General features: G+C 45.9%; 1 protein-coding gene across 1 annotated transcript in view; it reads right to left on the bottom strand.

Annotated features, from left to right (window-relative positions):
* Window positions 1-19,389, bottom strand: part of LOC126094466 (cytochrome P450 6a2-like) — an 89,247-nt gene that overhangs the window by 6,486 nt on the left and 63,372 nt on the right. Inside the window, exons 7-8 of the mRNA XM_049908854.1 lie at window positions 14,489-14,710; window positions 6,094-6,354 (exon numbers count right to left, since the gene is read on the bottom strand). Of these exons, the coding sequence (XP_049764811.1) occupies window positions 6,094-6,354; window positions 14,489-14,710 (483 nt within the window). The remainder of the gene's footprint in view (window positions 1-6,093; window positions 6,355-14,488; window positions 14,711-19,389) is intronic.

Raw genomic sequence — 19,389 nt, 5'->3', positions numbered from 1 at the left:
TGTGAGGCCGGGTCGTGAGTCGTGCTTGGGTAGCTCAGTTGATAGGGCACTTGCCCGAGAAAGGCAAAGGTCCCGAGTTCGAGTGCCGCTCTGGCACACAGTTTTAATCTGTCAGGAAGTTTCATCTGCGATCGTGTCTCATTGCATAATTCATTTAAATATAAATACAGTTGCTGTTATTAATGAATTAATCATCCACTTGCATAGAAAACACAACAAAAGTTCGTCAGGGAATTGCAGTGCCACAACCTTGGGGCGCTGAGCGTGGCAGAGAACAATCGAAGCTAGGTTTTCCGAATTGTATCGACCTTTAACGACCCCACAAGGTAAGATGGCGGCCAACTTATTCCGCACTTGCTGCACTGGGGTGCAAAAACTCATGGCATACCACCTAATATCGTGTCAGACCTTCTTTTGTCTGGTACAGTGCAGCCACTCGACGTGGCTCGGACTCAACAAGTCGTTGAAAGTGCCCTGCAGAAATACCGAGCCCTGCTTCCTCTGTTGCCGTCCATAATTGCGAAAGTGTTGTCGGTGCGCGATTTTGTGCACAAACTGACCTCTCGATTATTTCCCGTGAATGTTTGATTGGATTCGTGTCGGACGATCTGGGTGGCCAAATCATCCGATCAAATTGTCCAGAATGTGCTTCAAACCAATCGCAAAAAATTGTGGTCCAGTGACATGTTTGGGAACATGAAGTCCAAGAATGGTTGTAAATGGTCTCCAAGTAGTCTAGCTAACTATTTCGAGTCAATGATCCTTTGGATCAGAGGAACCAGTGCATTCCATGTATACACAGTCCACACTAATTCGGAGACACCTCCAACTAGCACAGTGTCTTGTCGGCAGCTTGGGTCCTTGGATTTGTGGGGTCCGCGCCACACTCGAACCCAACTATCAGCTCTTATCAACTGAAAACGGGACTCATCTGACGAGCCCACAGCTTCCAGTCGTATAAGGTCCAACCGATATGGTCATGAGTCCAGGAGAGGCGCAGCAGGTGATGTCGTTCTGACAGCAAAAGCACTCGAGTCAAAAAAAATGGCTCTGAGCACTATGGGACTCAACTGCTGAGGTCATTAGTCCCCAAGAACTTAGAACTAGTTAAACCTAACTAATATAAGGACATCACAAACATCCATGCCCCAGGCAGGATTCGAACCTGCGACCGTAGCGGTCTTGCGGTTCCAGACTGCAGCGCCTTTAACCGCACGGCCACCTCGGCCGGCAGCACTCGAGTCGATTGTCTGCTGCCATAGCCTTTAGGCGCCACATTTCAGCGCACTGTGCTAACGGATACGTTCGTCGTACGTTACACATTGATTTCAAATGGTTCAAATGGCTCTGAGCACTACGGGACTTCACATCTGAGGCCATCAGTCCCCTAGAACTTAGAACTACTTAAACCTAACTAACCTAAGGGCATCACATTCACCCATTCCCGAGGCAGGATTCGAACCTGTGACCTTAGCAGTCACGCGGTTCCGGACTGAAGCGTCTAGAGCTCGGCCACCACGGCCGGCCCACATTGATTTCTGTGGTTATTTGACACAATGTTGCTTGTCCAGTGCGTTGTCCTTGGTGAGAGTTAATGCCTGAAATTTGGTATTCTCGGTACATTCTTGACATTGTGGATCTCAGAATATTGAATTCGCTAAGAATTTCCAAAATGGAATGTCCCAAGCGTCTAACTCCAACTGCCATTCCGCTTTCCAACTGTTAATTGCCATCGTACGGCCATAATAAGACGGAAACCTTTTCACATGAATCACCTGATTACGAATTATAGCTCCACCAATGCAACGCCCTTTTAATCTAGTGTAGGCGATACTAGAGCTATCTGCATATGTGGATGTCGCTGTCCTATGACTTTTGTCACATGAGTGTACAGCTGGTCTATTGGGGGCTCATAACATACAGATACATGTAAGTTACCAATTAATAAATGAGAGGCACAAAATGTTAGTATTGGCTCTTGAGCAGAAAACATTTGTCAACCACTGCTACAGATGAGGTTCAGCTACATTCCTTCAACTACCAAAGACAGTATTTTCTCTTCAAGCAGAAATTTACTGAACGGTTGTTGGGAAGGTCTCGGTAGAAGCGTGATTTCTGCATGGTTGACAGTATTTACTAAATTTACCCGATGATTCGTTGTGTTTCTTTAGTAAATTCACCTAACCAGAGAAGAACGGAACAGACAAGGGCTTTAAGATGCCAACTATCATGCGACATTTGTTTGTAGATATTTCCAGTGGTCTTTGGACATGTACTGTAGACATTTTTTCTTGGTGTTTGTTGCATATATAACGAAAGCAACAACGTTATTTTTCTACAGTAATGCACAACCAGATATGCTAGAAAATCTGGCTCATCAAATCCTTGAAGGCATATGGTTCTAGCATAGACGGAGCCCCAGTATCTTCGAGACCACCTGGATACAATAGTTGATGAGAGGTGTTCCAGAAGACACGAAACTATTGGCCTAAGTAAACCACTTTCGGCATTTGTGACCAACTTTCTGTGCGATCATGTGAAAAACTTGGTGTATTCCAGGCAAGTGGAGGCAGCGAAGCATCTCGTGGCTGGGATTTCAGGAACTGAAAGGTAATTGCCTGGCATCTTTGGTCACGCCTGGCAAGCCATTCTCGCCCTTCTCAACAGATGCACTTTCTACCTCAATGATGAACGTGCAAATGAGTACAACGAATTCCCAATTATCTCAATATGAGTTACTCGGTTTACGGGTTATTTGTGCAGAGCTTGGCAAATTTTGAAAAAATAAAAACAACCCTGAAGTATTCTGTTATAATTAGAAAGAACGTTTCCGTTCAGAGTACATCAGTATGCGTGAGTCACATGTTTTATCGCCGGAATACAATGGTGGCCCCTGTCCTACTATGGGATATCGCCGAAATACGCTGTCGGCCAAAAAAAAAAGAGAAGCAGCTAGAAGAGGAGGAGGAAACAGGTTGAAAGGGTACTTTATGAAATTTCAGTGATTGCAAAATTTCGTCAGATTTACGAAGAACTTGCCAGTATGAACCCACTTAACAGTATTATTAGCATGAAGTTATACCCCGTCTGGCCCGGATGTACGAAATGTTTTAGTTAGTAAGTTTGTCATAAAACAGTTGTATGCTCTCCTAAGGCAAACAGTTGCACGACTGTTGTAAATGGTCCGTGATATCCTGGATACTGCCACTGGGGCATAGTTGACATCCGAGCTGGCTCCACAGATGGTCTGTCACAAACAGATCTGGGGATCTTGCTGGACACGGCAGTACTTCTGCATCCAGCACGCCTTCATAGGGACGCGTGAAGTGTGGACGAGCATTGTCCTGTTGAAAACTGGCAGCACGATACTCTCACGTGAGGATGCAGGATGTCCATGACGTATCGTTGCGCCGTCAGAGTTCCCTCAGTCATCATAAATGGTGACCTGAAATCATAGCCGGTGCTTCAGTACACCATGACGGCAGGAGTAACACCGCTGAGCCTCTCCAAACCACTGGAAGAATGGGACCTCTCCCAAGGTCGCTGCCACACTCTCCGACTATGGCCATCTGGGGTAGTGGAGGATCCCGAATCGTCGCTGAACACAATATAAAGCCGCTCAACTGTTCATGCTTGCTAGTCATGTGAGTTCACCAGACGTAACCGTTTGTCTTGCGGTGTCAGTGGCAGCCTGCGTATCGAACGATGGTTCCCTAGTCTGGCTGCTGCTAGTGTCTGACCAATGGCACACGATGTCACAGATTGCTTCAGGGAGAGCACTACCGGCTTTCCATTGGCAGGCGCAAATGTGAGGCGGTTACAATGTGCTTGGTGCTCAACACGGCGTCCCTCCCCTGTGGTGAACAGATGTGGTCGACTGGACTCTTGATGACGAGTGTGCCAGCCCCCAATTTACCAGGCTGTCCAACATCAGGCCACTGTCACACCCAAATGCCCCATAAATTTCGATGTAGCTCGATTCGATCAGCCGATCAAATGACGGCCCTCAATGTGGTCCCGTTCAAACTCTGTCAGTTGCCGATAACGCTCTCTCACAAGATTACGCGGCATCTCCATTTACTTCACAGTGATCACCCAACATCCGACGCTGTTCTCGCCCCCTTATGCAATCTACAAGCCTATTAACAACACTAAACACGAAAAGCACTAATACACTCTAGTGGCAATTCCACCTTTAACAGAGAATTGCAGCTTTAATCGTTTTCATATCCGCCGATAGCGTGAACGTGTACGAAGTTGCATTAACACCTGACCAAGTCTTCTGAGTGATTCACTTTTTCTGAATTCTTTAGTTATTACTCTCTTCACCTTGAGGTAAATGTGGAGACACTGCCTTTGTAATATGTCCGAAGCTAGTTTCCTGTCCGTATATTTCGTTAGCCATTGTTCTCCTCTTCACCTTCAGGTAAATGTGGAGACGCTGCTTTTGTAATACGTCCAAATGTAGTTTCCTGTCCGTATATTTGGTTAGCCCTTTCCCTAGGAACTAAAAAATCAGTAACTTGAATAATGATAATTGAAACCAACAGGTGTATTGTATGGCCGAGCGGTCCAAGGCGCTTCAGTCCGGAACCGCGCTGCTGCTACGGCCGCAGGTTCGAATCCTGCCTCGGACATGGATATGTGTGATGTCCTTAGGTTAGTTACGTTTAAGTAGTTCCAAGTCTAGGGGATTGATGACCTCAGATGTTAAGTCCCATAGTGCTTAGAGCCATTTTTTAAGGTGTATTGCAATCCAAAGACGTTTATTCAAACCATACCACAGTCTCGACGCCAAAAACCGTCATCTCCAGGCTCCAAACGTTTTCCGTATGTAGCAGTAACAAGCCCACCAATGGTCTGAACATTGGTGGGCGTGTTACTGCTACATGCGGAATCCTCTTGGTTTTGGCCTCGCTGCACCCGACTTCGTTGGTTGTATATGCCGGCGTAACTTCCTTAATAAGTTACTTTTTTTCTAGAATGAGATTTTCACTCTGCAGCGGAGTGTGTGCTGATATGAAACTTCCTGGCAGATTAAAACTATGTGTCGGACCGAGACTCGAACTCGAGTGTGTGAAATGTGTGTGAAATCTTATGGGACTCAACTGCTAAGGTCATCAGTCCCTAAGCTTACACACTGCTTAACCTAAATTATCCTAAGGACAAACACACACACCCATGCCCGAGGGAGGACCCGAACCTCCGCCGCTACTAGCGGCACAGTCCATGGCTGGAGCGCCCTACACCGCTCGGCTAATCACGCGCGGCGACTCGAACTCGGGACCTTTGCCGTTCGCGGGCAAGTGCTCTACCATCTGAGCTACCCAAGCAAAGCTTTACTTCTTCCAGTACCTCGTCTCCTACCTTCCAAACTTTACAGAAGCTCTCCTGCGAGTTCGAGTATCGGTCCGGCACACAGTTTTAATGTGCCAGGAAGTTTCATATCAGCGCACACTCCGCTGCAGAGTGAAAATCTCATCCTGCTAACATCCCCTAGGCTGTGGCTAAGCCATGTCTCCGCAATATCCTTTCTTTCAGGAGTGCTAGTTCTGCAAGGTTCGCAGGAGAGCTTCTGTAAAGTTTGGAAGGTAGGAGACGAGGTACTGGCAGAAGTAAAGCTGTGAGGAGGGGCGTGAGTCGTGCTTGGGTAGCTCAGGTGGTAGAGCACTTGCCCGCTAAAGGCAAAGGTTCCGAGTTCGAGTCTCGGTCCGTCACACAGTTTTTATCTACTTTCTTTCTATTTGAAGACTCCGTTGGTCTTTGTCTTCGTTTTGTCTACGTTTTGGGCCTGAAGACGACGTTTTTTGGCTTTTAAACTGATAGCATGTTTTGAATAAATGACGTTGGATTACAACACAACTGTTGTTTGAATTATCTTATTCAAGTACTTCATGTCCGGCTGATGTCCCAGCGTACTCGATAGGTTATGCGAGTAACGGATAAGTAATGTAGTTGGCTTCCAAAATATGACATGTAGAGTATTTTGTAAATAACACTATTTTGAAATGCACACACACACACACACACACACACACACACACACACATTACTGAATTATAAATTGACAGCGTCACTGAATCAGCGACTCACCTATGCAAGAGCGCGCACCCAGTCCAAAAGGCATGTACGCCTGCATGGCGTTACGATCTTTCTTGTCCGGCGAGAAGCGTTCAGGATCGAAGACGTCCGGTTCCGGGAAGTAGCGCGGGTCCCTGTGCAGGCCAGCGATGGAGATCATGACCGTGGTGCCCGGCTGCAGAGTGAAGGTGCGGCCCGAGGGTGTCCTCATGGAGTAGGCCGCCGTGCACGTCTTCTCCAGGTGTCCGACAGGCGGGTGCAGTCGCAGCGCCTCTGCAATGGTGATGGAGGTCATGACAACCACGGACAAGTGTATCAACAAGTTCTAAATCTACATCTACACTACTGGCCATTAAAATTTCTACACCAAGAAGAAATGCAGATGATAAACGGGTATTCATTGGACAAGTATATTATACTAGAACTGACATGTGATTACATTTTCCTGCAATTTGGGTGCATAGATCCTGAGAAATCAGTACCCAGAACAACCACCTCTGGCCGTAATAACGGCCTTGATACGCCTGGGGATTGAGTCAAACAGAGCTTGGATGGCGTGTACAGGTACAGCTGCCCATGCAGCTTCAACACGATACCACAGTTCATCAAGAGTAGTGACTGGCGTATTGTGACGAGCCAGTCCCTCGGCCATCATTGACCAGACGTTTTCAGTTGGTGAGAGATCTGGAGAATGTGCTGGTCGGGGCAGCAGTCGAACATTTTCTGTATCCAGAAAGGCCCGTACACGACCTGTAACATGCGGTCGTGCATTATCCTGCTGAAATGTAGGGTTTCGCAGGGATCGAATGAAGGGTAGAACCACGGGTCGTAACACATCTGAAATGTAACGTGCACTGTTCAAAGTGCCGTCAGTGCGAACAAGAGGTGACCAAGATGTGTAACCAATGGCACCCCATACCATCACGCCGGGTGATACGCCAGTATGGCAATGACGAATACATGCTTCCAATGTGCGTTCACCGCGATGTCGCCAACCAAACACGGATGCGACCATCATCATGCTCTAAACAGAACCTGGATTTATACGAAAAAATGACGTTTTGCCACTCGTGCACCCAGGTTCCTCGTTGTGTACACCATCGCAGGCGCTCCTGTCTGTGATGCAGCGTCAAGGGTAACTGCACCCATGGTCTCCGAGCTGATAGTTCATGCTGCTGCAAACGAACTGTTCGTCCACATGGTTGTTGTCTTGCCAACGTCCCCATCTGTTGACTCAGGGATCGAGACGTGGCTGCGCGATCCGTTACAGCCATGCGGATAAGATGCCTGTCATCTCGACTGTTAGTGATACGAGGCCGTTGGCATCCAGCACGGCGTTCCGTATTACCCTCCTGAACCCACCGATTCCATATTCTGCTATCAGTCATTGGATCTAGAGCAACGCGAGCAGCAATGTCGCGATACAATAAATCGCAGTCGCGATAGGCTACAATCCGACCTTTATCAAAGTCGGAAACGTGATGGTACACATTTCTCCTCCTTACACGAGACATCACAACAACGTTTCACCAGGCAACACCGGTCAACTGCTGTTTGTATATGAGAAATCGATTGGAAACTTTCCTCATGTCAGCACGTTGTAGGTGTCGCCACTGGCGCCAACCTTGTGTGAATGCTCTGAAAAGCTAATCATTTGCATAGCACAGCATCTCCTCCCTGTCGGTTAAATTTCGCGTCTGTAGTACGTCATCTTCGTGGTGTAGAAATTTTAATGGCCAGTAGTGTATATCCACACTCTGGAAACAGCTACAAAGTGCGTGGCAGAGGTACCTCCACTGCATCATTTTATAGGACTTCTTCCCGTTCCATTTGCTTCCAGAACTCGGGAATAATGGTTGTTTAATCGCCTCTGTTAGCACTGTATGTAGTGTACATTTATCTTTGTGGTCACTACTGGAACGATACATTGGAGGTTCCTGTAATTCCTAGAGTCCTCCCTTCAATTTTTTAATTTGGGTTTCGAGAACTTCAATGCGAGATATTTTTAATAGTTTCCGCAGCGAATCTCCCTCTCCAAATCTGGATGAAAATGTGAAGAGATTCTGGTCGTATGTGAAATGCATCAGCGGCAAGACACAATCGATTGCTTCACTGCGCAGTAGTGATGGTAATGTTACGATGACAGTGTTACTAAATCGGTGTTACTAAGTACGGTTTTCTAAATTCTTTCACCAAAGAAGACGAAATAGATATTTCAGAATACGATACAAGAACTGTTGCAGCAGTAATTCCCGATATATAAAATCAGGTTGTTTCACTTAATAAAGGCAAGTCCAGATTTTATACTAATGAGCTTCGTTTTAGTGTACACTGATGTGATAGCTCACTAATTAATGATCATATACAACCGCTCGCTCAACGAAAAATCCATACTTGAAGACTGGAAAGTAGCACAGGTCACACCAATACTCAAGGATGGATGAATTATAGACCCGTCTCAGTGACGCTGATTTGCACAAGTTTGGAACATCTACTGTGTTTAAACATTATGAATTATCTTGAGGAAAAAGATCTGTTGACACACAGTCAGCACGAATTTGGAAAATATGCTTCTCGTGAAACACAGCTAGCCCTTTATTCTGACGAAGTTATGAGCGCTGTCGACAGAGGATCTCAAACAATTCCATATTTCCAGATCTCCAAAAGGATTTTAATACCGTTCATGACAAGCGGTTTCTGATCATACTGCGTGCATACGGAATATCGCCTCAGTTGTGCGACTGGATTCGTTATATGCCCTCTGCTGTTACTAATCTACATAAATGATATAGAAGACAATCTGGGCAGTCAATTTACGAGTAGATTGTTTGCAGATGATGCAGTCGTTTACTATCTAATAATTTCATCAGTTTATCAAGCCAATAAGTGCAAAATAGTTTGGACAAGGTATTTGTATGGTGCGAAAAGTGGTAATTGACCCTAAATAATTAAAAGTGTGATTTTATCCCCATGATTATTGAAAGGAATCTATTAAATGTCGGTTACATGATAAATCACACAATCTAAACACCCAGGAATTACAATTACGAACAACTTAAATTTGATCGATCACATAGATAATGTTGTGGAGAAGGCAAATCCAAGACTACCTTTTACTGGGAGAACTCTTAGAAAATGCAACAGGTCTACTAAAAAGAATACCTACACTACGCTATCCGTCCTCTCCTACAGTACTGCTGTGCGGAGTGGGATGTTTATCAGATAGGTTTGACGGAGGACATAGAAAAATTACAAAGAAGAGCAGCTCGTTTTGTGTTATCACGAAACATGGAAGAGAGTGTCACGGATATGATACGCGAATTGGGGTGGCAGTCATTAAAACAAAAATGCTTTTGTTTGCGACGAGATCTTTTAACGAAATTCCAATTTACACCGTTCTCCTCGAATGCGAAAAATTTTTTGACACCACACTACTTTGATCATTGTAATAAAATAAGTGAAACAAGAGGTCGCACGGAAAGATTTAAGTGTTCGTTTTTCCCACACACTGTTAGAGAGTGGAATGGTAGAGAAATAGAATGAACTGTTCAATGAACATTTAAATATGAACTGTAGAGTCATCATGAAGATGTAGATGTATATAGTTGCCCCCTATGTTCGAGAATCTGCCATTTCAAGTTTTTCAACATTTTATAAAAAAGTCCAAAAACGTAAGTTACTTTTGTGGTGTCACCGCCAGACACCACATTTGCTAGGTGGTAGCCTTTAAATCGGCCGCGGTCCGTTAGTATACGTCGGACCCGCGTGTCGCCACTATCAGTGATTGTAGACCAAGCGCCGCCACACGGCAGGTCTAGAGAGACTTCCTAGCACTCGCCCCAGTGGTACAACCGACTTTGCTAGTGATGGTTCACTGACAAAATACGCTCTCATTTGCCGAGACGATAGTTAGCATAGCCTTCAGCTACGTCATTTGCTACGACCTAGCAAGGCGCCATTACCAGTTACTATTGATGCTGTAAAACATGTACCGTCAAGAGCGACGTTCACCATTTATGGATTAAAGTTAAGTATTCCACAAGCTACGTCAGTTTTCTGTAAAGTCTAATTTCCTTGTCCTGTTCCAGACCTCACGCATGCCTGCGTGAGCTAAAACGCGTGCCTTTCGGCTTCCTCTAGTATCACGGTGTTGGCTCTCCTGCCAACCCACAACAATTTTATTCTCAGCTAAAACATTATTTTCAAATGTAAAAAATGGGATAACAAATGTCAAACAGTATTTGAGTAGTGGGAGAGGGCGAAAAATAGGGATTTTTTTTTCTTAATGCAGCTCCAGAGAAACCCGATTTCGTGCGGTAGAGGAGCGGAAGAATGATATAGGAGGCACGGCATCCGTATCCCGCCTTTGTCTCAGAAAAATCAAACCAGATATGAAATTGTGATAGTCGTTGTATTCATCTTTGAACTGCACGATGCATAATTGCGCCAGGGCCATTGCAGCGATCAAAAATATTTTTCAAAGACTCTTGGGACGTTAGTTCCAAGAAGCGCATTGCCTGTGATATTATTGGAAAAATGTGTCACGTTTGTAGTTTAGTGCTCAATGGTTTAATTTCAAGACTAAATTCATATGACAGTGTGGTTATTTATTTTCGGTAGTTTTCCGCAGTCTCAGAGCCTAATGCATTCGACATGACACTCCTGCTCGTTTTTATTAAAAGGGTGGAGAAAAATTGTGTCAAGAAATTTTAACTCTGGATAGCTGATGCCAGCAGGAACCAAAATTACTAATGTCGTGTAGGTTGACAACGCACCATTTTCAAACTACGGAAACTTGACGCCACGAACTCCGGTTGGCCGTGGGACTGCCCTGTTGCCGTTCGTCGGTTGACGAGCAGCGCTATGGTTGTCGCTTGACGACAGAGAGCAGTGCAGCAACGTTTGAGTAAAATTGTCAGTGCTAACAGACAAGCAACACTTCGTGAAATAACCGCAGAAATCAATGCGGGACGTACGACGAACGTAGATTTAGCATCTGACTGTATTAAAAGCTATTCGTCGCTACGTGGGCCTTTCAGTTCGACGCCATTTTAGCGACTAACCTACCCAAGTACTCCTACTGTGGGAAGGGGATACGTTCGTCGTACGAGGCGAAATTTGGAGTTATGGGCTATTGCAATGCCTTTGCTAACAGCACGATATCACCTACTGCACCTCTCCTGGGATCGTGACCGTACTGGTTGGACCCTAGATGATTAGAGTGCCGTGACCTGCCACCAGGGTGAGTCAAATGAAAACCTTAAATATTTTTTAAATATTATTTACTGTGCAGAAGTGGTACAAAGCTGTATCACTTTTCAACATAATCTCCCCCACGCTCAATGCAAGTCCTCCAGCGCTTACAAAGTGCATAAATTCTTGTAGAAAAAAATTCTTTTGGTAGTCTGCGCAACCACTCATGCACCGCGAGGCGTACCTCTTCATCAGAACGGAACTTCTTTCCTCCCATTGCGTCTTTGAGTGGTCCAAACATATGGAAATCACTTGGGGAAAAGTCTGTGGAGTATGGTGGATGAGGAAGACACTCAAAATGCAGGTCTTTGATTGTTACAACTGTTGTACGGGCATTGTGGGGCCTTGCATTGTCATGTTGCAAAAGGACACCTGCTGACAGCAATCCACGTCGCTTTGATTTGATTGCAGGCCGCAGATGAGTTTTTTAGGAGATCTGTGAATGATTCACTGGTGACAGTGGTCCCTCTAGGCATGTAATGCTCCAAAATGACGCCTTTTTAAGCCCAAAAGAGAGTCAGCATAACCTTCCCTGCTGATGGTTCTGTTCGAAACTTCTTTGGTTTTGGTGATGAGGAATGGTGCCATTCCTTGCTCGCTCTCTTCGTTTCCGGTTGGTGGAAGTGAACCCAGGTTTCGTCCCCAGTAACGATTCTTGCAAGGAAGCCATCATCTTCTCGTTCAAAGAGAAAGAAGTTCTTCACAAGTGTCAACACGTCGTTTCAGGAGTCAGCTGCCGTGGCACCCATCTTGCAGACACTTTGTGAAACTGGAGCACATCATGCATAGTGTGGTGTGCTGGCCCGTCACTAATCTGTAAACATGCTACAATGTCATTCAGTGTCACTCGGCGGTTTTCCTTCACTACGGCTTCAACTGCTGCAATGTTCTGTGTAGTCACATCTCGTTGTGCCTGACATGGACGATGAGCATCTTCCACTGAAGTGACACCATTTGCGAACTTCTTACTCCATTCGTAGACTTGCTGCTGTGACAAACATGCATCACTGTACTGAACCTTCATTCGTCGATGAATTTTAATAGGTTTCACACCTTCACAACGCAAAAACCGAATAACAGAACGCTGTTCATCCCTGGTGCAAGTCGCAAGTGGGGCAGCCATCTTTATACTGATACTGCGACGGTATGTGTGCATCAGCACTATGCTGCCACCTACAGGCCATTCTGCACGCTGTTTGTAGCACTCTTACCAACTTACAGGATAACGGCGAGAAATTTCGATTTGTTATTACAAATTTAAGGTTTTCATTCGACTCACCCTCGTAAAATGAGTCCCGATTTCAGCTGCTAAGAGCTGATGGTAGGTTTCGAGCGTAGTGCAGATCCCCTGAAGCCACAGACCCATGTTATCATCAAGGCACTGTGCAAGCTGGTGGTGGTTCGTAACGGTGCGGGATGTGTTTACATGAAATGGACTGAATCCTCTGGTCCAACTGAACCGATCGTTGACTAGAAATCGTTATGCTCGGATACTTCGAGACCGTTTGCAGCCGTTCATGGACTTCATGTTCCAAATCAATGACGGGATTTTTATGAATGGCAATGACTTGAGGGATATTCTTGGCAATTCGAGCGATTAATTTGGCCACCCAGATCGTCCGACATGAATCCCCTCGAACATTTATGGGACATGATCGAGAGGTCAGTTGGTGCGCAAAGTGCTGCGCCGGGAACATCTTGGCGAGTCCTTGCCACGTAGAGTTGCTGCACTACGCCGGTTAAAAGGAGGTCCAATAAGAGATTCGGAGATATCCCATGATTTTTGTGGTATCGATAGCAACGATGCCACGGCGTAGGTGCAAGTTAAGTTGGCACTACGACAGACACCGAGGACAGCGCCCTCTAGCAGGCGCTGTTGAGGTCTACGAGCGCCGCTGGAGATTCTTCCCATTTGATCAAGAGCAGACGGGACACTTCGCTTCAGCTTCGCTTCGTATACTTTGCTCTACTTACGACGGATTTAAGGCTTCGCACCTCAGTACAAGGTTATGTATGCCATGTATATATTCATGCATCAGTAACCCAGTATTACTTTCTTGCAGTACCGAGGTGTATTACCTTTTCCTGCTCCTACTCACTTCCTTCATTCGGCCAACCATTCAGTTTACTGGAGCAGACCCGCGCGCCGCCTTCCAGGCAGGATACAAAAATTTTTGTCAGCTCTGTGTGCAAGAGGTGCAGGACGCACTTCTGCTCTTGCAACAGCAGGGTAAGGATGTAATTTTCTGCTGGGTTCCAGGGCACATAGGGATTCCTGGAAATGAACTTGCAGATGCGGCTGCCAAGGAGGCTTGTTCCATCCCACCTCCTGCTCGCTGTTCCGTCCCCCTGCAGGCTATTACGTCTTTCGTGACTCGGAAGATCATGTGTTGGTGGGAGGCTCAGTGGCTGGACGTGAGGGATAATAAGTTGCGAGCGGTGAAGGATTCTGTCCGACCGTGGCTCACCTCCTTCCGACAACGACGCGCTGAGGAAGTAGCCCTTACACGGCTTAGAATAGGACATTGTCCTTTGACACATGGTTTTCAGTTACGTCGTGAGGAGCCAGCAACGTGTCAGACATGTGGGACACAGCTGTCGATACGACATATTTTAACTGAGTGTGTTTTATATGCGGGTTTGAGGGAAGATTTCAGTTTCCCACCAGACCTACCCTCTCTTTTAACTAATAATGAGGCGAGTGTCGTTAGAGTTTTACGTTTTTGTGTGATGTCTGGCCTTCTTCCCAAAATATTGGGATTTAAGTCTTAATGTGCTGTCCAGTGGTTTGGTCACCCGTTATTTGTAAGTGGTCACTCAGCCACCGTTAATTATTTTTACCTGTTTGTACTGCTCTTTTATTTTTAGTTTTATCTCCCTGTTTTGAAGTGCTGTGTCCAATCTTGCAATTTAAACAATACCAATTCTCTCACACTTCGGCTCTGAATTGAACTTTTGGGAACGGGCGCTGATAACCTCGCTGTTGTGCGCCCTAAAACACTAATCATCATCATCATCATCATCATCTGTGTACATATACTGCAGCCATCTGAAGTTACTGTTACATTCGATATTGCAGGTAATATCTGGTTCCTGCAAGTTTAAGCATGAAGTACACAGCCAGCGGAAATATTAAAGATTCGCTGACGCTGACCTGAGAAGACCATGTCGAGGTAGGTGCAGTCGTTGATGGCGTCGTATCCCAGCTGCCCGCCGTGCTTGTCCACCGCCTCTCGCAGTTCCTCCCGTAGATGTTGTTGGATGTCTTCATGTAGAGCCAACTCGTAAAGAGCGAACGACATGGTCGTGGCGCTGGTGTGGGTTCCGTCCGTCATGAATGTCATCACCTGCGCCACTATGTCAATGTCTGTGAAGCCTGAAACAAAGTCACGAACTTTTACTGGCAAAGCACAAAGAGCAGGAATTCGTAAATGTCTTTGACAGATATTACTCACGCTGAAGCAGCGCATCAGTTTTCAAACCACATAAATATTATATGCGCTATTTGACGTAAACTTAAGTCCAGACTGCTTAGAATTATTTCAAAAGCCATTTTTGCTTATTTTTTATCAGTATGCCAAATTACATTTTTGCGGCTTTTCATTTTATAACAGAATAAAAATAGAATGAATTTATTCACGATTAATAATTTAAATGCAGAAGGAGATTTTCACTCTGCAGCGGAGTGTGCGCTGATATGAAACTTCCTGGGAGATTAAAACTGTGTGCTGGACCGAGAATCGAACTCAGGACCTTTGCCTTTCGCGGGCAAGTGCTCTACCATCTGAGCTACCCAAGCACTGCTCACACCCCGTCCTCACAGTTTTACTTTCGCCAATGCCTCGTCTCCTACTTTCCAAATGTCACAGAAGCTCTCCTACGAAACATGAAGAACTAGCACTCCTGGAAGAAAGGATATTGCGGAGACATGGCTTACCCACAGCCTGGGGGATGTTTCCAGAATGAGATTTTCACTCTGCAGCGGAGTGTGCGCTGATATGAAACCTCCTGCCAGATTGATTCAAATGTCTCTGAGCACTATGGGACTTATCTTCTGAGGTCATGAATCCCCTAGAACTTAGAACTACTTAAACCTAACTAACCTAAGGACATCACATACATCCATGCCCGAGACAGGATTCGAATCTGCGGGCGTAGCGGTTGCGCGGTTCTAGACTGTAGCGCTTAGAACAGCCCGGCCACCCCGGCCGACCTTGGCAGATTAAAACTGTGTGCTGGACCGAGACTCGAACTCTGGACCTTTGCCTTTCGCGGACAAGTGCTCTACCATCTGAGCTACCCAAGCATTACTGTTATCGGCCTTGACGAGAAACACCCATACACAGATTGTTTACAAAAACTGATTTCACTTACAAGTATCTGTATTGCTTTTTATTCCCCGATCTATTTCTGCCCCATGAGTCCACCTTCAGGAATAATTTACCTTCTTATATAGTTTTCGTTGTTGCTGAGCTGTTTAGTCTAATGAAAACGAACACATTTCGCCTTTCTGTATGACACAATATGTGCCCAGAATATCCCTACAATTAAGAAAAAAATACATCAGGGAATAAGATAGCACGTGTAAAACACTCCCACATGCAGGATTCTATGTTAGAGAGGGAGCAGTCGACACGAACCTCCGTGAATTCGCTAATCGTGGAGTAACGTGTGATTATTACTGCATGTGAAAGGAGAAAAACCGACAAGGTGGCACAGCGTCTGAATTGAACCCTGGCCTTTTGCTCTTGCTGGACGCGACTTACATATCAGCGGTCTGAGAAGAAGAAAATATTTCACTTTACGAAATTTTTAGGTTTCTTTCTGCTGTCGTTATGCTTCTTGCATGTACAAAGTAGCAAACTGTAAACAGATCTCCCTAGAGTTCTCAAGACAGCAGCTGACTCTCCCCTATGGAGACGAAATTTACAAGAAACAAGGGATATATTTGATGTCTTATACAATGTTAACCATGGGTTGCAATCGACTTCGTCCCTATTTAGAGGGGATCCTGATTAATTCAAGGCATCGGCCTTGCCGCAGTGGCTACACCGGTTTCCGTCAGATCACCGAAGTTAGGCGCTGTTGGGCGTGGCCGGCACTTGGATGGGTGACCATTCGGGCCGCCATGCGCTGTTGCCATTTTTCGGGGTGCTCTCAGCCTCGTGATGCCAATTGAGGAGCTACTCGACCGAATAGTAGCGGCTCTGGTCAAAGAAAACCATCATAACGACCGGGAGAGCGGTGTGCTGACCACTCGCCCCTCCTATCTGCATCCTCCCCTGAGGATTACACGGCGGTCGGATGGTCCCGATGGGCCACTTGTGACCTGAAGATGGAGTGCTGATTTATTCAAATGATGAGAAAAGTGGACATGATATTCAACACTGATAAAACAGGTCAAAAATGTAAATTAGTATGGCACTGCTGGATGGAAAACCCCAAAGGACAAGATCAGTCGCGTAGCTAGAAAGGCACAATGGCACCTCTTCTTCGCGAAATGTGAGGCTGGTGTGTTCAAGCGTATCTAATAAGTGTAGGTGACTATAATAAGCGTGTGTGTGTGTGTGTGTGTGTGTGTGTGTGTGTGTGTGTGTGTGTGTGTGTGTGTAGTGTGGTCTCATGTTCGTGCTGGATGGATGATGATAGAGAAGGGAGAAAGTGAAGTCCGATGCCGCCTCGGCACATACTGTACTCTTCTTCAGTAGCACCAAGTGGCCACCGAGCCTTCACGTCCTCATGTATCACAAGCAACAGTGCCGCATGCACTCACTTCATGAATTTCCTTGAGAGAGAGAAGTTGCTGTCCATGCATCAGCACGGCTTTAGAAAGCATCGCTCCTGCGAAACGCAACTCGCCCTTTTTTCACGTGATATCTTGCGAACCATGGATGAAGGGTATCAAACGGATGCCATATTCCTTGACTTCCGGAAAGCGTTTGACTCGGTGCCCCACTGCAGACTCCTAACTAAGGTACGAGCATATGGGATTGGTTCCCAAGTATGTGAGTGGCTCGATGACTTCTTAAGTAATAGAACCCAGTACGTTGTCCTCAATGGTGAGTGTTCATCGGAGGTGAGGGTATCATTTAGAGTGCTCCAGGGAAGTGTGGTAGGTCCGCTGTTGTTTTCTATCTACATAAATTATCTTTTGGATAGGGTGGATAGCAATGTGCGGCTGTTTGCTGATGATGCTGTGGTGTACGGGAAGGTGTCGTCGTTGAGTGACAGTAGGAGGATACAAGACGACTTGGACAGGATTTGTGATTGGTGTAAAGAATGGCAGCTAACTCTAAATATAGATAAATGTAAATTATTGCAGATGAATGGAAAAAGAATCCCGTAATGTTTGAATACTCCAATAGTAGTGTAGCGCTTGACACAGTCACGTCGATTAAATATTTGGGCGTAACATTGCAGAGCGATATGAAGTGGGACAAGCATGTAATGGCAGTAGTGGGGAAGGCGGATAGTCCTCATCGGTTCATTGGTAGAATTTTGGGAAGATGTGGTTCATCTGTAAAGGAGACCGCTTATAAAACACTAATACGACCTATTCTGCTCGAGCGTTTGGGATCCCTATCAGGTCGGATTGAGGGAGGACATAGAAGCAATTCAGAGGCGGGCTGCTAGATTTGTTACTAGTAGGTTTGATCATCACGCGAGTGTTACGGAAATGCTTCAGGAACTCGGGTGGCAGTCTCTAGAGGAAAGGAGGCGTTCTTTTCGTGAATCGCTACTGAGGAAATTTAGGGAACCAGCATTTGAGGCTGACTGCAGTACAATTTTACTGCCGCCAACTTACATTTCGCGGAAAGACCACAAAGATAAGATAAGAGCGATTAGGGCTCCTACAGAGGCATATAGGCAGTCATTTTTCCCTCGTTCTGTTTGGGAGTGAAACAGGGAGAGAAGATGCTACTTGCGGTACGAGGCACCCTCCGCCACGCACCGTATGGTGGATTGTGGAGTATGTATGTAGATGTAGATCCTCCTATAGTCACACAACGATGAGAGTTTTCTGTACAATACAGCTTCCTGAGGAAACAGTCCCAGACAGCTGCTCACCCCATCCGTGATATCGTTTATGTCTTCAGAGAACAAGAGCAGTCTTGTCAACAATTCCCTGGGGCTTGAGGAGATCTGTGTTCCGATGAACACTCGCAGTCCATCACAACGTACTGGGTTCTACTACTTGAAAAGTCTTCTAGTCACTCACATAAGTGTAAACCTACTACAAAAGCTCGAACCTTCGGCAACAATTTGGAGTGGGTCACCGCATTAAACGCTTTACGGAAATCTAGGCATATGGAATCTGCCTGTCGCCCTCCATTCATGGTTCACAGGATATCATGCGAGAAAAGGGGGGGGGGGAGGGAGCTGAGTTTCGCACGAGTGATGCTTTCTAAATATCTGTTGATCTCTGGACAGAAGCTTTGTTTTCTCAAGGAAATTAGTTACGAGGGTCACTCCAAAAGAAATGCACACTATTTTTGTAAAAATACAGTTTTCATTCTGCATGTGTGAAAGTCTTACAGCGTGTAGATACATCCTTCCCGCTTGTTTTCAACCTGTTCCCGTGAGCGGCGCCGTCACAGCATGTCTTCAAGATGACTGCTACACTTGACGTTCGTCGGAAGCAACGTGCTGTCATAGAATTCCTGTGCTGTGAAAACGAGACAGTGGGAAACATCCACAAGAGGTTGAAAAAGGTGTATGGAGATGCTGCTGTCGATCGCAGTACAGTCAGTCGGTAGGCAAGTAGGTTACGTGATGAAAGCGGGCACGGCAATATTGAGGATTGTCCTCGGAGCGGCAGGCCTCGTACTGCACATACTCCAGACAATGTGCAGAGAATTAACGAATTGGTGACTGCTGACAGACGCATCACACTGAACGAATTGTCACGCTACGTTGGGATAGGGGAAGGAAGTGTTTGCAGAATACTGAAAGTGTTGGCATTAAAAAAGGTTTGTGCCAGGTGGGTTCCCAGAATGTTGACAGTTGCTCACAAAGAAACAAGAAAAACGGTATGCAGCGAACTTTTGGAACAAT

Source organism: Schistocerca cancellata, chromosome 8, assembly GCF_023864275.1.
Source record: "Schistocerca cancellata isolate TAMUIC-IGC-003103 chromosome 8, iqSchCanc2.1, whole genome shotgun sequence".
NCBI lineage: Eukaryota > Metazoa > Arthropoda > Insecta > Orthoptera > Acrididae > Schistocerca > Schistocerca cancellata.
Note: the sequence above shows the minus strand (reverse complement) of the source record. Positions and strands in the feature narration are given on the sequence as shown.